This window comes from Nannobrachium achirus, assembly GCF_963921795.1.
Source record: "Nannobrachium achirus genome assembly, chromosome: 7".
Lineage (NCBI taxonomy): Eukaryota > Metazoa > Chordata > Actinopteri > Myctophiformes > Myctophidae > Nannobrachium > Nannobrachium achirus.
The window spans coordinates 15,485,329-15,504,766 of NC_137816.1; the positions used below are offsets into that span (position 1 = coordinate 15,485,329).

Sequence of the window (19,438 nt, forward strand, 5' to 3'; positions counted from 1 at the left end):
GGAGCACGGCCGGGGCGCAGTACGGCGCAGCGCGGTCATAGCGATTTCGATAATTATAATGAATAAGCTTCAACAAACTAGTTCACATGAACGACAATGATGTAACTAAGATATTCGATTGGTACATATATTTTAAATGGGCAGAATTACAATTGTTATACATGTTATGTTGACAGCCAGCTTATAATTCCACAACTTCCTACCCAAGATGCACTGCGCTTTCTCTCTCTCTCTCGGTCGTCTGCCTGTTTCAGAGGATTAAACTAATTAAAACATGTATTTTCGGGGGAAAACCCCTGTTTTGCAATGTAACTACTGTACTTTTTTGTTCCATTTTTATCAATATCAATCACGTAGATGTTTTTCTTTTGGTACTTTAAATAGCAATAATGAGGCTATGAAAAATATTTTTTCCCCATTCATTTCCAATATAAAAACAATATGCCCTGGTTTTTCTGTCCCACTGGGATTAAACTAATTAAAACATGTATTTTCGGGGGAAAACCCCTGTTTTGCAATATAACTATTGTACTTTTGTGTTCCCTTTTTATTAATATGACGTAGATGTTTTTCTTTTGGTACTTTAAATAGCAATAATGAGGCTATGAAAACTATCCCCCCCCCCCCATCCACCATTATAAAAACAATCTGCCCTGGCTTTTTCGTCCCACCTAGTAACAAGAGCGAAATGGGGCGGGTTTTGACAAAGAGTGGATTCACTAGCGGGAATGGGAGGGTTATCCATGCATCTGCTTTGATATATCTCCCTATATGGTCATTGTCTCCGCCAGCCGAAAGGCATGGCGAGAGTATGTTTGTCCGTCCGTCCATGTCTGTGTGTGTCCGTTCGATTGGTCCGTTTTGAACAAAATGCCTCAAATCACAAACACAGTGAGCAATTTTGGTGAAATTGAGCATGCACATTCCCATTAGGCAGAAGAAGAAATGCCACTTAATTTTTTTCAAATGAGTCTCATGATGGCGCTATAACAGGCTGATTTGTGTTGTTACCTATAACTCTACTGATCAGTGTAAAACTTTGTATGTGCAGCCTTTTATAGCGCCACCAGGAGGCCGACTTATGTAAAACACATTGTTTTATATTACTTTTTCAGATTTTATCCAAAAATCAGGCAAAACAGTACACAGGATCCCTACTGTGGGACTGAGTTACTAGGGCCCAAGGTGGAGGGGCCTTAATTATTTTATACTTTAGCTATTGGAAAATAACAGATATACAAGCTCACAGCGCGGCACTTGGTGCCGCGCTGCGAGCTTATAGATCTGCTATTTTTGAAAAGTCGTGAAAATGTGTACAAATCTTTGAATATATGTATTTTTTTAAGCGAACATTACAACTACAATTTTGCTTCTGGGGGGCCCCTGGAACTAAATATTTTGAGGTGGGGGTCCGTGGCCAAATACATATCATTTTGGGGGTCCTTCACATGAAAAGGTTTGAGCACCACTGACATAGAAACATAGGTTTTTCAGAAAACCTTAAAGGATTTGAAATATTCAATACAAATACTTGCACAAATTTTCAAGATTTTTCAAAAATAGCAGATCTACAAGCTCGCAGCATGGCCACTCGGTGCCACGCTGTGAGCTTGTATATCTGCTATTTTTCAATAGTTGAAGCACAAAATAATGCGTAATAATGCGTTCCCAGTCAAAATGCCCTATTAACTTTGGTGCGACACCCCTGAGAGAGAGGTACGAGGGCTATCGAGCACCTCTCTAATTGTCCACACTTTAATTCAATCTCAGCCCCAATTTCACATATCTTTCTGAATGAGCAATGCTCACACCGTTTGGCCCACTTTCCTGGGCTGGGCTGGCTAGACAATCCAGCAGAGTAATGCTTATTTAACATCCAATTTAAATTCTATCAATGAGATCTATTAAGGCGCAACTCACTTTGCCGGCCCCACACACAGTCGATCCCAATCGCATCAGAAAACTGGTCCGGTGTGAATGCACCCCGTGTGTGTGCGTGCGTGCGTGCGTGCGTGCGTGCGTGCGTGCGAGAGAGAGAGTAAGAGAGAGAGAGAGAGAGAGAGAGAGAGAGAGAGAGAGAGAGCGAGAGAGCGAGAGAGAGAAGATGTACGAGAAATTCGAAGGGGTGAGATTTTGTGTCTTCATACGTCTAGGGTCTAATTCTGCACAGTCAGATGTAAAAGCATGGGGGGGGGATACGACACATTTTCTTCCATCTGGATGGATACGCTGGCTAAAACACCAGGAAACAAACAAAAGCTAATTATTTCCCGTTCAATTACACCAGAGCTGCTTAATGTCCCCACCCCCTCCAGAATCTCTAATCTGACCTGCCAATGTGTCCACAAAGATAAATGGTTTCTGACAGCCGCATGGGTTTGTGACATTCATCTGATCAGTGATACACTGTCTCTCTCAGACAGCCCATCAGAACCACATTGTACTAGCATATCACACGCCGGAGGGAGATGACAAATAAATTGCTTCCCTGCTGCAAATGGAAGAAGCCTGACTTTCAGATATGGATAGATATGGAGAGTTCAATGGTGCATACCATTTTGAAGCATATACAGATCTGATAGACTCTGGTCACTCACATCCAGATCCAAGAGCTACTCCCCCAAGAATCCTGTTTTTTATTTGGTTACTTTTCGAAGCTTACCCATGGAAATCCTGTTTGTTTCTTTTCTTGTACACTGTAGGTCTCCAAAGCACAACTGATCTACAACTACGGTCTTTTGCCATAACACTCTCTGGATTTTTATGATTGTCAGACACCAATGACAGCTCAAAATCAACAGAACAAAATTGAACCTTCAAACATTTAAAGTAAACAGCATTTATGGCAAACACTTGAACTTTAACGCTCCTCTGGTGACTCAGTTTCTACAACTGCCAGCTCGCCAACAATACAACAATAGAATTAAGGAGCATGAAGATTAAGACAGCATATTATGGAAAAACGTTCAACTCAAGCAAACAACTCTTTAAACACATTCAACCTGCATGGCGTCCCTATAAGAAATGTGCAAAATAGGTGATCTACACGCATACATGATGTGTTATGAACTTGTACTGTAACTGTACATTAGCAAGTTTTGCAATTTTCACTATTCAATATTTCCATGCTACACTGTTGCACAAAGTAAGTATAACATAGGGCTGAAGTGCTTAACCTGAGTGCCCTGGGTTCATTGTGGTCACAGATCAGAGCCTCAGAGTGCATCCAGCCTGACCCCATGATCAGTGGCCAGCATCAGCCAAAACCAAACCACCAAACTCAGTCTTTCCAACCAAAACGAAGACAGCGACTGCTCCTCAATTATAATGTTGCAAACCATGAGGGAGGAGGAGGCTTCCCCGGACAACTTGTGACTCAGAGGAGTTTCAAAAGAGTAAGACACACACACACACACAAGTGTGCACGTAGGTTCTAACTTTGTGGCCAGATGTTGGTTTGTCAGATAACCACGATATCTTACATGCAGGCAGTCAGACGGGCCGAGACAGAGCTCCTCTGGGAGGGGAAATGGAATTAAAAACAAACATTACCCTGCCTCTAGCAGTAATGAAATTGTCCTCTCTAAGGAAACACAATATTATCAATCATTTCACATTTCTTGCAGTTTGGGGCTTGCTTGCATGTGGGTGCATGCAACCGTGTGTGTGTGTGTGTGTGTGTGTGTGTGTGTGTGTGTGTGTGTGTGTGTGTGTGTGTGTGTGTGTGTGCGCGCGTGCGTGCGTGCGTGTGCGAGAGCGGGTATTTGTGAAAGATATTTTGAGGGTACAAACACTATTCCTATCAGTGTTATGCAATTTTCCTGTCCAACATTTGGATGTTTGTTAGAGCAGCGGTTTTCTAAGTACGATCCTTGGGGGGGATCCAGGGGGTCTTCAGCTAAAAGCATTTAAATGTTGGGGTCCTTGACATGAAAACATTTGAGAACCAATGTATTAGAGCACAGGCCCAAACTCTGCAGCTGAAGAATTCTGTTTCATTGGCCGGGGGGAAGGAATGCAGCAGACACTTTTCGTCACGAATTTAGCGCTACAGTATTTCAACACCATTACGTTAGTCTGGTCGTTTATTATTTTGATTGATTTATTGAAGAATTTATTATAAGTTTGCAATATAGGAAAAAGTACAGTTTCATTAAAGCACAAATCTAACTAAACTAAAAGGAGATCCTAGTCATCTTTACGGCTTATTTACACAGGAACCACTTTACTGTATGTATCTCATATACAGTAACATTGAAAGACAGACGGATAGAACACAGTACTTTTCATAGGATAACATCAATTACAAAAGCAGAAAAATGGGGAGAAAAGGGGGGGCTGGAAACATGGGGGCTTAGTCTATTTACAAGTCTCAGGTAGCAGCCGCCTGAAGGTGACTTTTCAGACCAATTTTGAAGGAGGCTAGGGATTTGCTCTCCTTTAAGGCTTACAGAAGGGCGTTCCACATGTTGGTGGTATTAGTGTTAAATCTAGGTTGAACATGATTAGTGGAGCTGCCTCTGGTGTTGTGATTGTGGACATCCTTGACCTTTAGGAAGTAGTTTGTCAGGTACATGGGTATCTTTGAGGTGTAGTGTATCTTGTACACCAGGCCCATTGCAAGATGCTGTACTCTGTCAGCTATTTTGAGCCACCCCACACTTTTGTTGTGATAATCGGTAAGGTGGGCCCGAGGAGAAAGACCAAGCACGACCCTAATCAGTTTGTTCTAGGCTGTTTGGAGCTTTAGCTTTAAGGCAATTGAGGCATCGCGATACCATACGAGTAATCAATGAGGGGCCCAATAAGGGCATCACTTACTGGATAGTCTTTCGTGTTTTAAAATTGATCAGCGGGCAACCCTCTGCAAGAATCGAATTCGTTGGTTGGATTTTTTATTTTTTTGAATGGCCCTACCACAAGAAAGAAAATAAAAAAGACCATTACTGCATCAACGCACTATATTACAAAAAACTGTTCAAATATTAGCCAAATTGTAAAAATATAAAAAAGAGGCAAACATTTTGTAAATAGCCGATCTACACTCAAAAACATTTTATCAGGACCCATAATTCTTTTCTGGGACCCATTTGAATGACCATCCGTGGGTCCCAGGACCCATTACATTAAAAAGCTAGCAACATCACTGATATACAGTATATTTCGCAAGTTATCCCGCGATCAGCACTGTGGACACCTTTTAATATAATACTAATACTTTTAAAAACTTGACCTTTCACTCTGTACTTAGTCAGCTCTTTTTCCCCTCTACACCAAAACTCCTTGCCGAAGATAGCCGATCTACAAGCTCTGCGAGGCGTTGTGAGCTTGTAGATCTGCTATTTTTGGCTAATGTTCTCCGAATATGGACGCTGGGGTTCAGATGGTTGAAACATAAAAGGAGGGAAAAAAGTTTCTATCACACAAAGATTTGGAGGACCCCCTGTAGTGACTCTGAGGACCCCCTAGGGGTCCCGGACCCCCTGCGCAGGACCTCTGCTGAGTTGGAGCGCAACACCTACCATCAGCTCCCAGTACTTACAGGGTTAAAGTGCTGAATCTTTTGGGCTTCTTTTCATAAACCTGTCTGCTTGTTTCTCTCACAAAATCTGTAAACACTGGTGCTGTAACATGCCCAGAGGACACAACATCACAGCATCGCTGTCGGGTGGGAACCTTGAACATTCAAAAACTGTAGCTTTTCAGGAAATGGAAAAAATAACCTGTGTTCCAAAGTATCCAATGTAGTTTTTTAGCCTCTAACACAGGTTAATAATTAAATATTTATAATACACACAGACAATCATATGATGCAAAACGCATCGCTGATGATGCAAAATGCATCACTAGTCATGCTGAAATACTGAAATATCTGAAAACACGGATTGAACACAAAAAATAACTCAGGATTGTGTTGATCGTGTCCCAAACAACAATAAAATAAGATAGGGTTGTCCCAGAAGTGAAGTGGCCCTTTAATGTAACCACTCTCAACCTTGCGTCCCTATTATGGGTTATGGGTTTTGATGAGCTTGTAGAATGTAGATTGTCTATTGCTATTGTCTCCACATGTGTGTGACACTGTCATACAGCTACGTATAAAATAGGGCAGTCATTTATGAATAAAACATAAAAAGAATACAGTAACTACAGAGAAAAAAGGTTTCTGCCCGAGAGCAATGGTGGTTGATTACTGTCACTCAGCTATGGAGAGCAAAAAGATAATGAATAGTTTGTGAAGCCATGTCTGTATGAAACATGGATAATATATACATATATATATGGAATTCTTCGAATATAAACAGGCTGGGGGTGGTTAAGTAATAAAACAGATCAAGAACAACACATGTGGATTTGATATACAGTATGTTGTTGCTAGCGGGTAGAGACCGTAAATCTCCACAAAAGGCTTTCCACAACCGCCTGATCCCCCCCGATATGCCCATACATGGGCATAGCCATATACTGATAACATCAGGGATCTCCATAAATGGGCATAAAAGGGACAAGGACAGACAGATATGGGCATAAAGAGACAGAGGGTTACAACGGGTACTCTGACAACGGGTATTGCATAACGGGCACTGTTCTAGTTTAACCAATGAAAAGTATTAACAAGAGCTTGCGACTAAATAATAAGCAATTCATTGGAGACAGTGGTTCTCAAATTGTGTGCCGAGGTACACTGGTGTGTCGTGAGACAAATCCAGGAGTACCTTGGAATTCTGTAAAAACCACACTTTATTATTGCAATATACTGTATACTGTACCACTATACCAGTAAGACTCCCTAATCGGGAGATAAGCGACCGTTGATGACATGAGTGTAGACACACTGTGTAGCAATTTGTATGATTTTAGGGGGAAATCTGTAGGAGTACTGTCCAAAAATGTGTTTTAAAAAATCGTCCTGAAGGTGGCGCTAAATGGGACATATCCATGTTGATGAGATGAGTGTAGACATACTGTGTACCGATTTGCGTGGTTTTAGGGCAAAAATTGTATAGGAGCAGTGTCCAAAAATGTGTTTTGCAAGAATGGGCCTCATGGTGGCGCTAGAAGAGGGCCATGTGAGAATTGATGGGTGGAGGTTGTGGTTTGGCAGGCAAGGAGTCTGTGTGCCAAATTTGGCATGGATCGGGGCAACGGTTGCGGAGTTATGAGCAGGGCAAAAGTGTGACGTGTGACGGACGGACAGACGGACAGACAGACAGCCGGTGGAGGTTTTGATAGTAAGTGCGACCTGACGGTCGCAACAAAGATTATGTATTTACTGTTTAAATGCAAATTAGTTTTCATTGTGCGTCGTTCTTTCTTCCTAGCTTTGTCTCTCACTCTTCACACACACACACACACACACACACACACACACACACGCGCGTGCGTGCACACACCCACATACTGGCACCCTCTCTCCCTCTTTACCTCATAAATATTGTAATTTTACTCCACTACAATTATATGAAAACTTTAGTTACTAGTTACTTCGCAACACATTGTGAACTTGTATATCGGCTATGTTCTAAATATTTTATATTATGTATATATATACTGTATATATATCCTTGTGACCTCTCTGGTGCAAATGGGTTTTGTTGCTGCTTTGATGTAGTTTTGCAAAGTTTCAGCTCTTGATTTTTGTTTATACATATTTCATAATATAGTTGTTTGTCATTTTAATTGGCATTAGTGAATAAAAAATAAACGTTTGCAGATTGTGTCTTGTGACATCTAAATTCATTGAATGAGCTCAAAATGGGTGGAAACGATTTGGGAATTTACAACATCGCGTCGCAGAACCAATGCAAAGACTTTGGGGCGTTTCACGTGACGTTTTAGCTGTCTGAGGAATAGCCACTTAGCTCTAACCTTTGGAACATGATGCTGTGTGCGGACTCAATCTTAACTCTCCTACTGCCAGATTATTTATTTATTTATTGGGTCTGGCGCCATCAAAAAGCGGCTTACCTTTGCGACGTTATAGTAGATAGACAGACAGACATTTATTTATTTATTTTTATTTTTTTTGGTTGTGCAATAGTGCACTTTGGTCTGCCAGGCAGCAGAGGGCGGCCTCATGCGAGAATGAATGTGAATTGTCCTGCTATGTGTTGCCGTACATTCAGAGCAGTCACTGGCTACAGAGCCTCCGGGCCAGAGGAAATCAACAAGGAAGTGAATTGTTCTCCGTTGATCTAACGCATAATGGATTTTTTACACCATCACAGCGGAAAATGTGTTTACAGTAAACGGCCGCGCGACCCCTCATCAGCTTACAGTCATCAGACGAACGAACCGAACGAGCGCCGTATTGGCATCGAGGTTCTGTAAAAAATGGGGCGAGCGTTATCGTTCAAAGCGTGGGGAGAGTTAATTGAATCTAGATTTCCCCAGAAGAATCACAAAGTACGTATGTTCATTGCGTTGTTTATATTTGAATATATTTGAATATGGGAATGTGTAGGTTTGCTTGAAAACGGAAAGGTCTTTACAATATAATCTGACCCAAAAAATATTATTTGTGAAAACCTCATCTTGATGCTAAATCACTTGTTTCTATTAATTTCCTTATGATGATATGTCTACCCGAGGATTCCTTTCTGCTCTAGAAAATATGAGAGCGCCCCAGCAGCCTCAGGGTCAGGCACCAGACACGTGCATGCCGTGCGTGCATATTTCATGTCTTCATTTTAACCCATTTAGAACGGGTACACATTCTAGTGTATTATTATTTTATGCTTTAACTGTTAAAAAATAGCAGATATGCAAGCTCACAGCGCGGCACCGAGTGCCGCGCTGCGAGCTTGTAGATCTGCTATTTTTGAAAAATCGTGAAAATTTGAATTTTGACCCGATTCTATAAGTGTCTTTTGAATCCTTCTAAGGTTTTTTGAAAAAACCTATGTTTCTATGTCAGCAATCAGGCTATCGTCAAAGAAAAGGTCCTTTTCACTTAACTGGAGCTCAGTTAGTCTGTTCTTGAGAGTCTACTATGTCAATGGTTCTCAAACCTTTTCACGTGAAGGACCCCCAAAATGATATTTATTTGGCCACGGACCCCATCTCAAAATATTTCGTTCCAGGGACCCCCCAGAAGCAAAATTTGAGATACAAAACGTTCGCTTTGAAAATACATAATATTCAAAGATTTGCACACATTTTCACGACTTTTTCAAAAATAGCAGATCTACAAGCTCGCAGCGTGGCACTCGGTGCCGCGCTGTGAGCTTGTATATCTGCTATTTTTCACTGGTTAAAGCGTTCAATAATTCTAGGCCTAAATACATACTTGAGGACGACACAGCCGGAGCCACTAGGGGGAGCAGTCCAGAACACTTGGATCCTGGTGCGTCTGCGAGGAGTGCTCTCTGTCACAGCAGGCGGGCAATTGGTCATATACTGAGTGTCATCCTCATCAATTATCTGTATCACACACACACACACACACACACACACACACACACACACACACACACACACACACACACACACACACACACACACACACACACACACACACACAAACATATTAGGCATGATTATGAGCTTGTGAGCATACAAGATGTACTTAGACACATTTTTATGAACAATGGTATTCAATATTCGACTCTAGAGGTACAGTATGACATCTTCGTGTTTCTTTGTGGGTTTTAATTCATATTTGTGGCTACCAGCATCCCAAAACGTGTTTAGTCCTTAAATGGGACTAAACACATAACCCTGTTGATTGGGAAGGGGGAAAACTATTTATTTTACTGTATATGGATTTTTGCCTGCATTATGGTTTCATGTTATGTTATGCGTTTTGTGCTGAGCAACTTATATGGCCCCTGAGATTTCTTCAAAGCCTGTTTTATGATTACAAAACATAAACATCCTCTGAAATGCCCCAGTGGTGTATTATCTTTTTTTTTCATCCAAGATTATCAAAGAGAGCTTTCATCCAGAAGCATCAACATGTATGTTGGAGAGGAAAGTGATGGGGGTTGGGTTGTTGTAGGGGGGGGGGGGGGGAATTATCAAACTCTCCTGCCTGTGAAAAGCTGTCACTCCCATTGTGTTTGAGAAACCGACCACAAGCCGCTAGTGACCGTCCAATGCGGCACAATGCAGCAGGGCTGGGCATTTGAACCTCAAACAACAAGGTGATCGACCCAGCCTAATTAAAGATGCACTGAGGTACTGCAAGGGGTCCGCGAAATTATTGCTTAAAAAAAAAAAAAAAAAAAAAGATTTCAAAAAATGTTCATTTTTCACATTTATGTTAAAAAATAAATTATGATTCTATCCATTTTGAATAGCTTGAATACATGATTACTATGCAATTGACAGATTGTTGATATTATTGACATTGGTTCTCAATGGTTAATAAGTAGTATATGTTTAGAAATGGTAGTGGTACGGCCCACCCTGGTCCCTGCTCGCTGTAACTTGTATATGTTTAAAATAAAAAATATGTCCTAGCCCCGACCCCCCCACCCTACGAGGTGGTAGGGGGTCCCTGCTCCATCTCCCCATCAGTTTGGGGGTCCCCGGCCTTAAAACGTTGAAGACCCCTGCTCCACAGTATATCATCCCTGTGGGGCGGAAACCTTGGATGTCAAAAACTTAAAAGAACCCGCGTAGTTATTAAGTACTTTTTTTTCTTTCTTTTTTTTTTAAATAGCAAAAATAGCAGACACCTTGTGAGCTGGTGGTTGATTATTTTTGCCTTTTTTTATCTACAAGCTCACAACGCTTGTAGGCTATTTTGGCAATTTTTGATCTACAAGCTCACAACCCGACAGCAACGATACACTGCCCCTTCCAGTCAGGTGCAACTCTATAATAAACATCTAATGTGTTTTATCGACCTGATATCATATTTGAATTGAATGATAAGGTTAAACCGACCATAGCCTGACTACACTTGCAATGTCTGGTCAGGTGTGGCGTAGCACTGGTCAGCACAGAGCTTTGCAACACCTGAACTCTGTCAGAGAACGTGACATCAGTCCTGGGTTCGACCAGGAAGTGACATCAGTCAGCATCAGCGATAAAGAACAAGCACTCTCTCACTCCATAAAGCTGTCAGCAGAGAATGTCCTGTATTATGTGTATGAGTTGACTCTGGAACTGGACTGCATGTCTCTGTGTGCGTGCGTGTGTGCGTGCGTGCGAGGGAGAGGGTGAAAGAGGCAGAGTGACAGAAAATGAGAGATGGAGATGAAGATAGAGAAATTGAATTAACACCACAAATGTAGAGGAAAGGAGGCACTTTAATTTGAGAGAGAGAGAGAGAAAGAGAGAGAGAGAGAGAGAGAGAGAGAGAGAGAGAAAGAGAGAGAAAGAGAGAGAGAGGTAGGGGCAGAAGGGAGAGTGAAAGGGCGAGAATGAGGGGAAGAAAGAGAGAGCAAGTAGGAGGGGTAGACAGAGAGAGATAGAGACAGAGAGAGAGAGAGAAACACAGAGAGATAGAGACAGAGAGAGAGAGCACAAGTCAGGCCTTGGCTGTGAATGTGTGTAGCCCCCCCATGTACACACACACACACACACACACACACACACACACACACACACACACACACACACACACACACACACACACACACACACACACACACACACACACACAAACACATGTTCCCATGGTTTCTGAAAGGCATCCCTGGACCGCCCCGACTGGACTACAACATATGTTAGACAGTGACATCCCATGGGAATGCATTTAACACCATATGTGAAAAGCAGCAACCATTTTCCGGCAAACTGAACTATGACCCATTTGTTCCTTGTGTGCCTTAGGTTTGAGTTCATGCCAAAGAGAGAGAGTGAGCAAGCTAAGCAAGCAAGCGAGTGAGTCAGACTGACTTTGCGTGAGAGAGGAATATGAGTTAGAGAGAGCCACCAGGAAAATACAATGTGGTTTTGTGTGTCTGCACAGTAAAAGCCTCTGTGTTAATTTGTCCATTTGTAATTCCAAGAAAGTACAAATGTAACAAAATAGACCCGTAACATTGAGGATTTTACGGAGTTAAGACAAATTGTGCAATAGCGCGTGCATCTGCTTGGCTGCAGCATCTGGTCAGACTTCGACAATAACATTTGACGTCAGTCTGGCCGACATGACATGGGGACATTGGGGAAAGCGGGCACAACGATGTGTCCGAATCGGACATGCGATAATTGTCAGAGCTCTCCATCTAGCACAAATGACTCCTCATTTCACGCACGCACACCTCCACTGGTCTTTTCATGGCCTTGCAATCTCTTTTCTAGTTCTGTCATTGCACCCTGCTGAGAGGTGATGTGTGGTCAGAAGCCAGTGAAAACACACACGCACGCAAGCACACAGCGCGCGCGCAAACACACACCGTGGCAGCTGACCTCCCCGCAGAGCTCAATAAAAAGTGCTTTTCATCAAGTCAGGAGCTGTCCACAGATGGGTGAGATGGGGCACACTAGCAGATTTCCAATGAGCTGTATGTTAAATAAAGCCTGACGTTTGTGTTGCTGCTTCTTTCCTTCTATTCTCTCTCCCCTTTCTCTGTCTGGAAAACAGCCCACCCAAAGCTCTTTCAGAGTGGAGGAAGGGATTTGTGCGTGCGTGCGTGCGTGCGTGCGTGCGTGCGTGCGTGTGTGTGTGTGTGCGTGCGTGCGCATGCAGTGTGCAACTGTGCATGCGTACGTGTGATTGTATAAGATACAAGATTGTGGTGGGCACTGGGCAGGTGAGATATCTCTTTGGACGTTGTTTTATTTTTAATAAACTGCTAGAAGGGGAGCCCAGATAATGAGACGGGATCCTCTAGGGCTTTTAAAGGGACTATGCAGTCTCTTAAATAACGAGGCCAAAATCTAATGGAACCTTGTTATTTGATCGAAATGCAAGTCTTATTCTCCAGTAACACCAACTCTTTATCTTATACTGTGTGTGTGCTCCACAACAGATCTAAGTTCCACGGTGTGCATGATGTTACTGTGTAACGCTGGGCGGTATGGACAAAATCAAAAACGAAATAAATTTATTTTTGACCAAATGCCTTGATATTAATGATATCTTATCGTGATTATATTTATTTAATTTAAACATTTAAATGCAATACATCTTTGTATTTGTACCTATGTCTCTCTGTATGTCCATCTGTTGTTCACATACTGTACAGTATCTCGAGAACCATCCGTCCAACCGACTTCAAACACGGTGTACGCATCGCTTTAGTGATTATAACCAGATGAACACTCACGCCATATCACGATATCCAAAGTCCCAGACGATCATGATATCGATATAATATCGATAAATTCCCCAGCGTTCACCCTGAGTCTTAAGAATGTGACGCAGTATTACCCTGTCTCCCTAGCCCTGCCATGATGTGTAGCCTGCCTTGTCACACCACGCCACGCTCTGCGATACGCCTGGTGTGCACAAGGCCGGCACTAAAGAACAACACCGTGAAATCAATTATACAACATAAAAGAATGGGGCTGTAATAAGAGTGTAATGAGATGTGATACGCAGAGGAAAAGAATAAATCAAATGTTACAAAACGTTTTACACGACGTCCTCCCATACTCAAGGCTCAAGTCAGGCTTGCTCAAAGCACCGTAGCACAGCAGTAACTATGATCAATGGCCCAGTGTGCTAACCCCTCCTTGTATTGCACCACAGGTGCCGTAAAAGGCAGGATTTTATGTGGAAAGGGATTGAACCCAGCAGGTTCATGAGATTAGGACGAACAGAATTGCAGCTTTCATGGCTACTTCTAAGCTTGCCCTTAAAACCCAACATAACAGCTTCTTCTTAATAAGGTCTGGAGAGAAACGTCTGAGAAAACATCATGGATGACTGCAGCACCTTACGGCGTTGGGCAGGGCTGGAATTGGAGATTTAGCTATGTGAACAAAGTGACGGTCCAGAATGCACTCTAGGCAGTAAGAGACTACATTTAGGATATATAGTGCTGCAAAAATATATATTGTGATAAGTATTTTAGGACTTTAAACTTGGTATACTACCTTTGACTATGCTTCAGTTCACATTGAAACTGTGGCGATATAAATAATATGCCAGTAAGATGCCTTAAGGGCGAGAAGCGACGGTCACGCACATGGGCGCGGCGCGTGCACACGGGTGCGTGCAAGCATTCGCCTAGGTGACAGCAGACAGCAGTACCGCTCGCCGGCTGTCTCCTCAGGCACATGGGCGCGTGCAGGCATGGGCGTGGGTGGCTGGGGACGCTGCTCCATGTTCACACGGCGCTGTTTGGCAGTGTGCAGCAGGTTTTCATAGTACATTTTCCAAATATGGAGATGACTGAAGTCTGACATCATAGATGTCTGACATCATAGACCACATGAGATTGACACAATATGTCCATACTGTATATGGGCATTCCCAGATATGGGTATTCCCCTGTATGGATTAATATTGACGTTCCGTTGAGAACGCTGAGCTGGTTGAGTCATCATTGTGATGTCAGAACAGGTCAGCTATATCCTTCTGTTGAGCTGGTCAAGTCATGAGTGTGACATTGTGATGTCAGAACAGTGTGACTGACACAAGCATGCACAGGAGCTGCAGGTTTCCATAGTAAATGCGACCTTCTGTCGCAATTACTGACAATGATGGCATTCTGTGCCTAGAAGTAGGAAGTACAGGACCAGTAATTAGATATCATATGTATTAAAGCAGGGGTCTTCAACAGGGGGTCCGGGACCCCTAGGGGGTCCTCAGAGTTACTACAGGGGGCCCTCCAAATCTTTGAGTGATAGAAAGTTTTTTTTTCTCCTTTTTTATATTAACCATTTGAACCCTAGTGTCCATATTCTGAGAACTTTAGCCAAAAATAGCAGATCTACAAGCTCACAATGCCTCGCAGCGCTAGGCTAAAAAGGTAAGTACAGAGTGAAAGGTCAAGTTTATTATTGATGGTTCAAGTGGTTAAATATCACAAAACACAAATTGACATGAATCCAAAATACACTAATAATCGTGCTGTCAAACGATTAAACTACCGGTATATGGAATATATGAAAAGGTTGTGGGGGTCCCTGCTTCATCTCTGTCTCAACTAAGGGGTCCTTGGCTTGAAAACGTTGAAGATATTAAAGAACATGAATAAATAAATAAACTAATAAAGAGCGCTCCTCTGAGAAAGTGTGTTTTGAAGAAAGCGTGTCACAAATGGCAGGTGTCTATATGGGGAATTGTGTCATAATCTAAGCCAAGGAATCCAGGGGGGGGGGGGGGATTTTATTTGCACAACCTGCAGTTCAAGAGTTAAGGGCCAAAACGCACAGTGGGCTGTTATAGCGCCACCATGAGGCCAATTATAAAATGGGAGTGCACAAGCACAGATTAGCACAGATGGACGGCAGGACACACAAGGACGGAGAGGAGCCTGAACAATAAATATCAACTGTTGATCAACCATTGATTCACAATAACCTCCTCCTTGTTGATCTTGAACTACTCCCTGAATCCAAATGTGTTGAATTAGCCCTTTTGTATTATCATAATTATTTTCTTTCAATTATTATTATTTTATAGATAAAATCGGGTAAAAGTCACACTTTTTGCATTTATATATATATATATATATATATATATATATATATATATATATATATATATATATTGAATCATAAATGTTTTATCTATTGAGCAATTATTGAAGATATCTCTAAATGTTTGAATTTACAATACACAACCCAAACCTCAACCACAGTTAGTTTAATTGGGCTCTACTTCTTCTGAGCATAACCTAACCTGCAGAATCATAAGCAATTCTCTACCTGTCTACAATAAATTACTTTTCTACTCAGTGGGACAGCGGCAGCACGTGACCATGAAATCTAACACCGGTAATTATGTCAAACCCCTAAGGTTATCTGAAATCTATCTCTACTCCCAACGTTTTATGATTAGAAGTACGGTTTACCATTTGGCCATTATAACATATGAGTAAGAATGGCCCCATCTTTACTCACTCTCTTTCATATTTTCTCACTCTTACAATCTTTATTAATCTCCTTGCTGCATAGACGAGGTGAATCAAGCTGTGTAAATGGGGAATCAGCCATTAAATCTGGCCAACGATGCTTCCTTCATAAATGCATGTTTGCATTGTGCATGCAGACAATTGCAAATTTCACGCACCATTGCTCTCTCCGACTGGCAACACACGGACCACAAGGAATATGTATGTTCCTCTCATAACCGGTGTCTCTAACTCGGTCAAGCAAACACATAACAGCTACCTTGGGGCGTCTCGTAAATAAGACTATTAGAGGAGGAGGGGTGAGAATAGTCACACTTTCTTCGACATTGCGCTGAAACAACAAAAAAATTATCTTAGATGTTATGGCCATGCAAAGACTCTGACGAAGATGCACTAGCATCGAAACGTTAGTCAATCCTGTTGTACTGGCACCTGAATAATAAAAAGGCCAAAATCGTCTGAGCTGCTCCAGTGTCTCTCTCTCTACTGCATACATCTGTCCCTGCTCCTGTGATGCACCAGACTAGCCGTGTAGGCTGAGGCGTGCTGTAGAACCCCTTTGTTCTCAAATCTATTTATTATTTATTATGACACACAATCTTTCATAACATAATGGTGTTGATATACTGTTAAGTGTTGAACCAGGTACGGTGTGTCAAACTGTGTCGGCTTGATGTGGTTGGCTGTGGTGGGTTGGGTTGCTGTGGGAGACAGGGGGTGTGTACACCTGGCCATGACATGACTACGTGGCTATGACTAAGGCTGTCACAATTATTACATAATCGTCTAATCGCAATTATTTGACATAATCGCAAATATTTTGTCATAATCGTGAATGTTGAAAAATGTCCGAAATAGTGGAAATAGCAGATCTACAAGCTCACAACGCGTCACATCGCGACGCGTTGTAAGCTTGTAGATCGGCTATTTCCACTATCAAAGTTATTTTTTAAGTAGTAAGTTGTCAAATATGTCAGTAATTTCTTTGTATATTTAGGTTATGTGTCATATCTACCATGTACAACTTCAAAGCCTAAAAGCCAAACAGAAATGTAATTATCAACGACAAAAACACAATTAAATCGTTAATCGCCAATTATTTGAGTGACAATTAATCGTCAAGTAAAATGTCATATCGTGACAGCCCTATCATGGCTATGACTCTTCCATGTAACAACTTACAAGCCATTGCTGTAGCTCAAGTTGCCGCCACACCATGCATATGCCAGTTTGAAATGAATTAAACATACTATCCATATTAAAATCTGGATTCAATACTAAAGTTGTCTTAAACAGCCGGAGTGATTGATGGTGGAGGCAACTGTTGTTAATTATTTACGACATGATAAAGCACACTATGCAAATTATTTCCTGTCACATTTTATACCCTTACCTGGAAATTTCCAGCATAGTCCTCGTCCTTGTCACCTATCCCGCCTTCCTTCAGGGCAATAAGGGTGAACCCTCTGAAATAGGAGGGGCTGGATGCAAACAGAGTCACTGGAGAGGCATAAACAAGAGTCAGAGCATCAGTCAGGAGAGGAGCATTTAAAGCTGAACAGATTCACAAAGACACACACAGACAACGTGGATTCCGTTAGCCACACCTCTAATCACTATTAGAAGTAGTATTTAGTTCTTGTTATGACATACACTGTAGTTGGCCTATGAGCTGTTGAACTTTCTCATTTTAGCCTACAGTACTGTGTATGGGAATTAAAGCTGGAAGTGGAACTGGAAAAGCCAAAGTGTAATTTACAGACATAGGCAGGCTCACAGATTAGGAAAGGACTGAAATTGCAGACGTATTTGGGAATCAATATGTAATCGAGGAAATGCAATCCAAAGGAACAGCTCACAATAGACATTGCCAACGTTGTTAGCATTCTCACATTTGATCTAGGCTTTGTAGACCTATAGCCTATATTGTTTTATCTGTAGTGTTTGTTAAAAGATATTTCCCCATCTTCAATATTCTGAAACTACAACAAATGTCTAATAGGCAAATAAGGCAACATATAGGTCATAGCGTTGCCCCCCGTTACCCATGCAGCGCAAATGTGTGATAGGTCTACACATAGCAATTGTTTCATCAATATATCAACGAGCAACGACCAGAGGGGTCAATTGTGTATGACTAAGTATGGCAGTTGCCATACCTTGGCTAAAGGGGAAAAAAAGTAAAAAGGACTTCCTAAAAGAAATTGCTACGTGTATCGGGGGCTAGTTTTCTCTCTCCTCACATCAACTAAAGTAGCCTCTATCCACAAATTAATGCAATTTACAGGACTACAATAGAAGTAAAGTAACTATTAAGGCTTCATCATTTACTTAATTGGTTCTCAAACTGGGGTCCGGGGAGCTTGAGGGAGTTCCAGGGGGTCCCCAGCTGAACGATAGTTAGGAACCAAATGGATATGTAACGGTGGTATGTAGCCCTGAATACATGACTATGTGTACAAATGGAACCAAATGGACCCGTTAACATTGATTTTACAAAATAAATTGGGGTATCAGAGATAGAAATGCCATTAAATCGGGGTCCGTAGCTTAATATGCATGTCAAACTGGGGGTCCTTGAAATTAAAATGATTGAGAATCACCGTCCGCGGGCTAATAAGTGTCAATGTAGGTGTCCTTGACATGAAAAAGTTTTAGAATCACTGCATGACTTATAGGACTAATTTCCCCCTTGGGATAATAAAGGTATCTATCTATCTAGAACTGAAAAGTAACCGAGGCTTCATCGTTTACTCAATACATGTACGTGCGCTTCTTCGGTCGTGTCATAAAATGCACTTGTGCGTAAAATGCAAAGAAGCAGATCATGGGTACCAACCTCTGTAAGTGCTGCCCGGCTGGTAGCTCTCCGGGTCCCCTTCGACTCGGAGACGAAACTCCACGTAGCCCTCCTTCCGAGTGCCCTGAGCCCGCAGTATCCTGCTGCAATAACCGTCCTTCCCGGCGGTGTCGGGCTCCTCCGTGAAAGTAGCGAATGTGTTGCACATCGCGGTGGAGATAAAACAGTGCAATAATAGCACAACTCGTAAATAGAGCAACGATCCTGTCATCGTGCGCACTGCTCAGTGGCGGATAGACAGAGGCTACTTTAGTTGATGTGAGGAGAGGGAAACTAAAACTTCACACATGAACCAAACTTGCCAACTGGTGTAAAGGACCTGCGCTCTGTGCCTCTGCTAAGAGGGTAGATCCATTCTGATGGGAATGGAAGCGACGGAGGAATTATGATGTTCTGCGTGCGTCCTCGCTCTCGGAGAAACGCACACTGCGAAGGAGTGTTGATTTGACTGAGCACGATAGCCTGCAACACCGGGGGGAAATCGCCAAGCGAGGAATGAGCGCCGTGCGCGGCTGTCTCCAAGGCACCGGTTACAAGCCTGCGAGCTGAATGCCCTGAACCAACAGACAGGACAAAAAGCCAGACATTCCTACCA

The 19,438-nt window shown here is 42.3% G+C and overlaps 1 protein-coding gene across 1 annotated transcript in view; it reads right to left on the bottom strand.

Moving 5' to 3' along the window:
- Positions 1 to 19,054, bottom strand: part of spon1a (spondin 1a) — a gene marked incomplete at both ends in the record, with an annotated part of 131,614 nt that extends 112,560 nt beyond the window's left edge. Inside the window, 3 exons of the mRNA XM_080730071.1 lie at positions 9,290 to 9,423; positions 17,377 to 17,483; positions 18,823 to 19,054. Of these exons, the coding sequence (XP_080586197.1) occupies positions 9,290 to 9,423; positions 17,377 to 17,483; positions 18,823 to 19,054 (473 nt within the window). The remainder of the gene's footprint in view (positions 1 to 9,289; positions 9,424 to 17,376; positions 17,484 to 18,822) is intronic.
- Between the last annotated feature and the right edge of the window lie 384 nt (positions 19,055 to 19,438).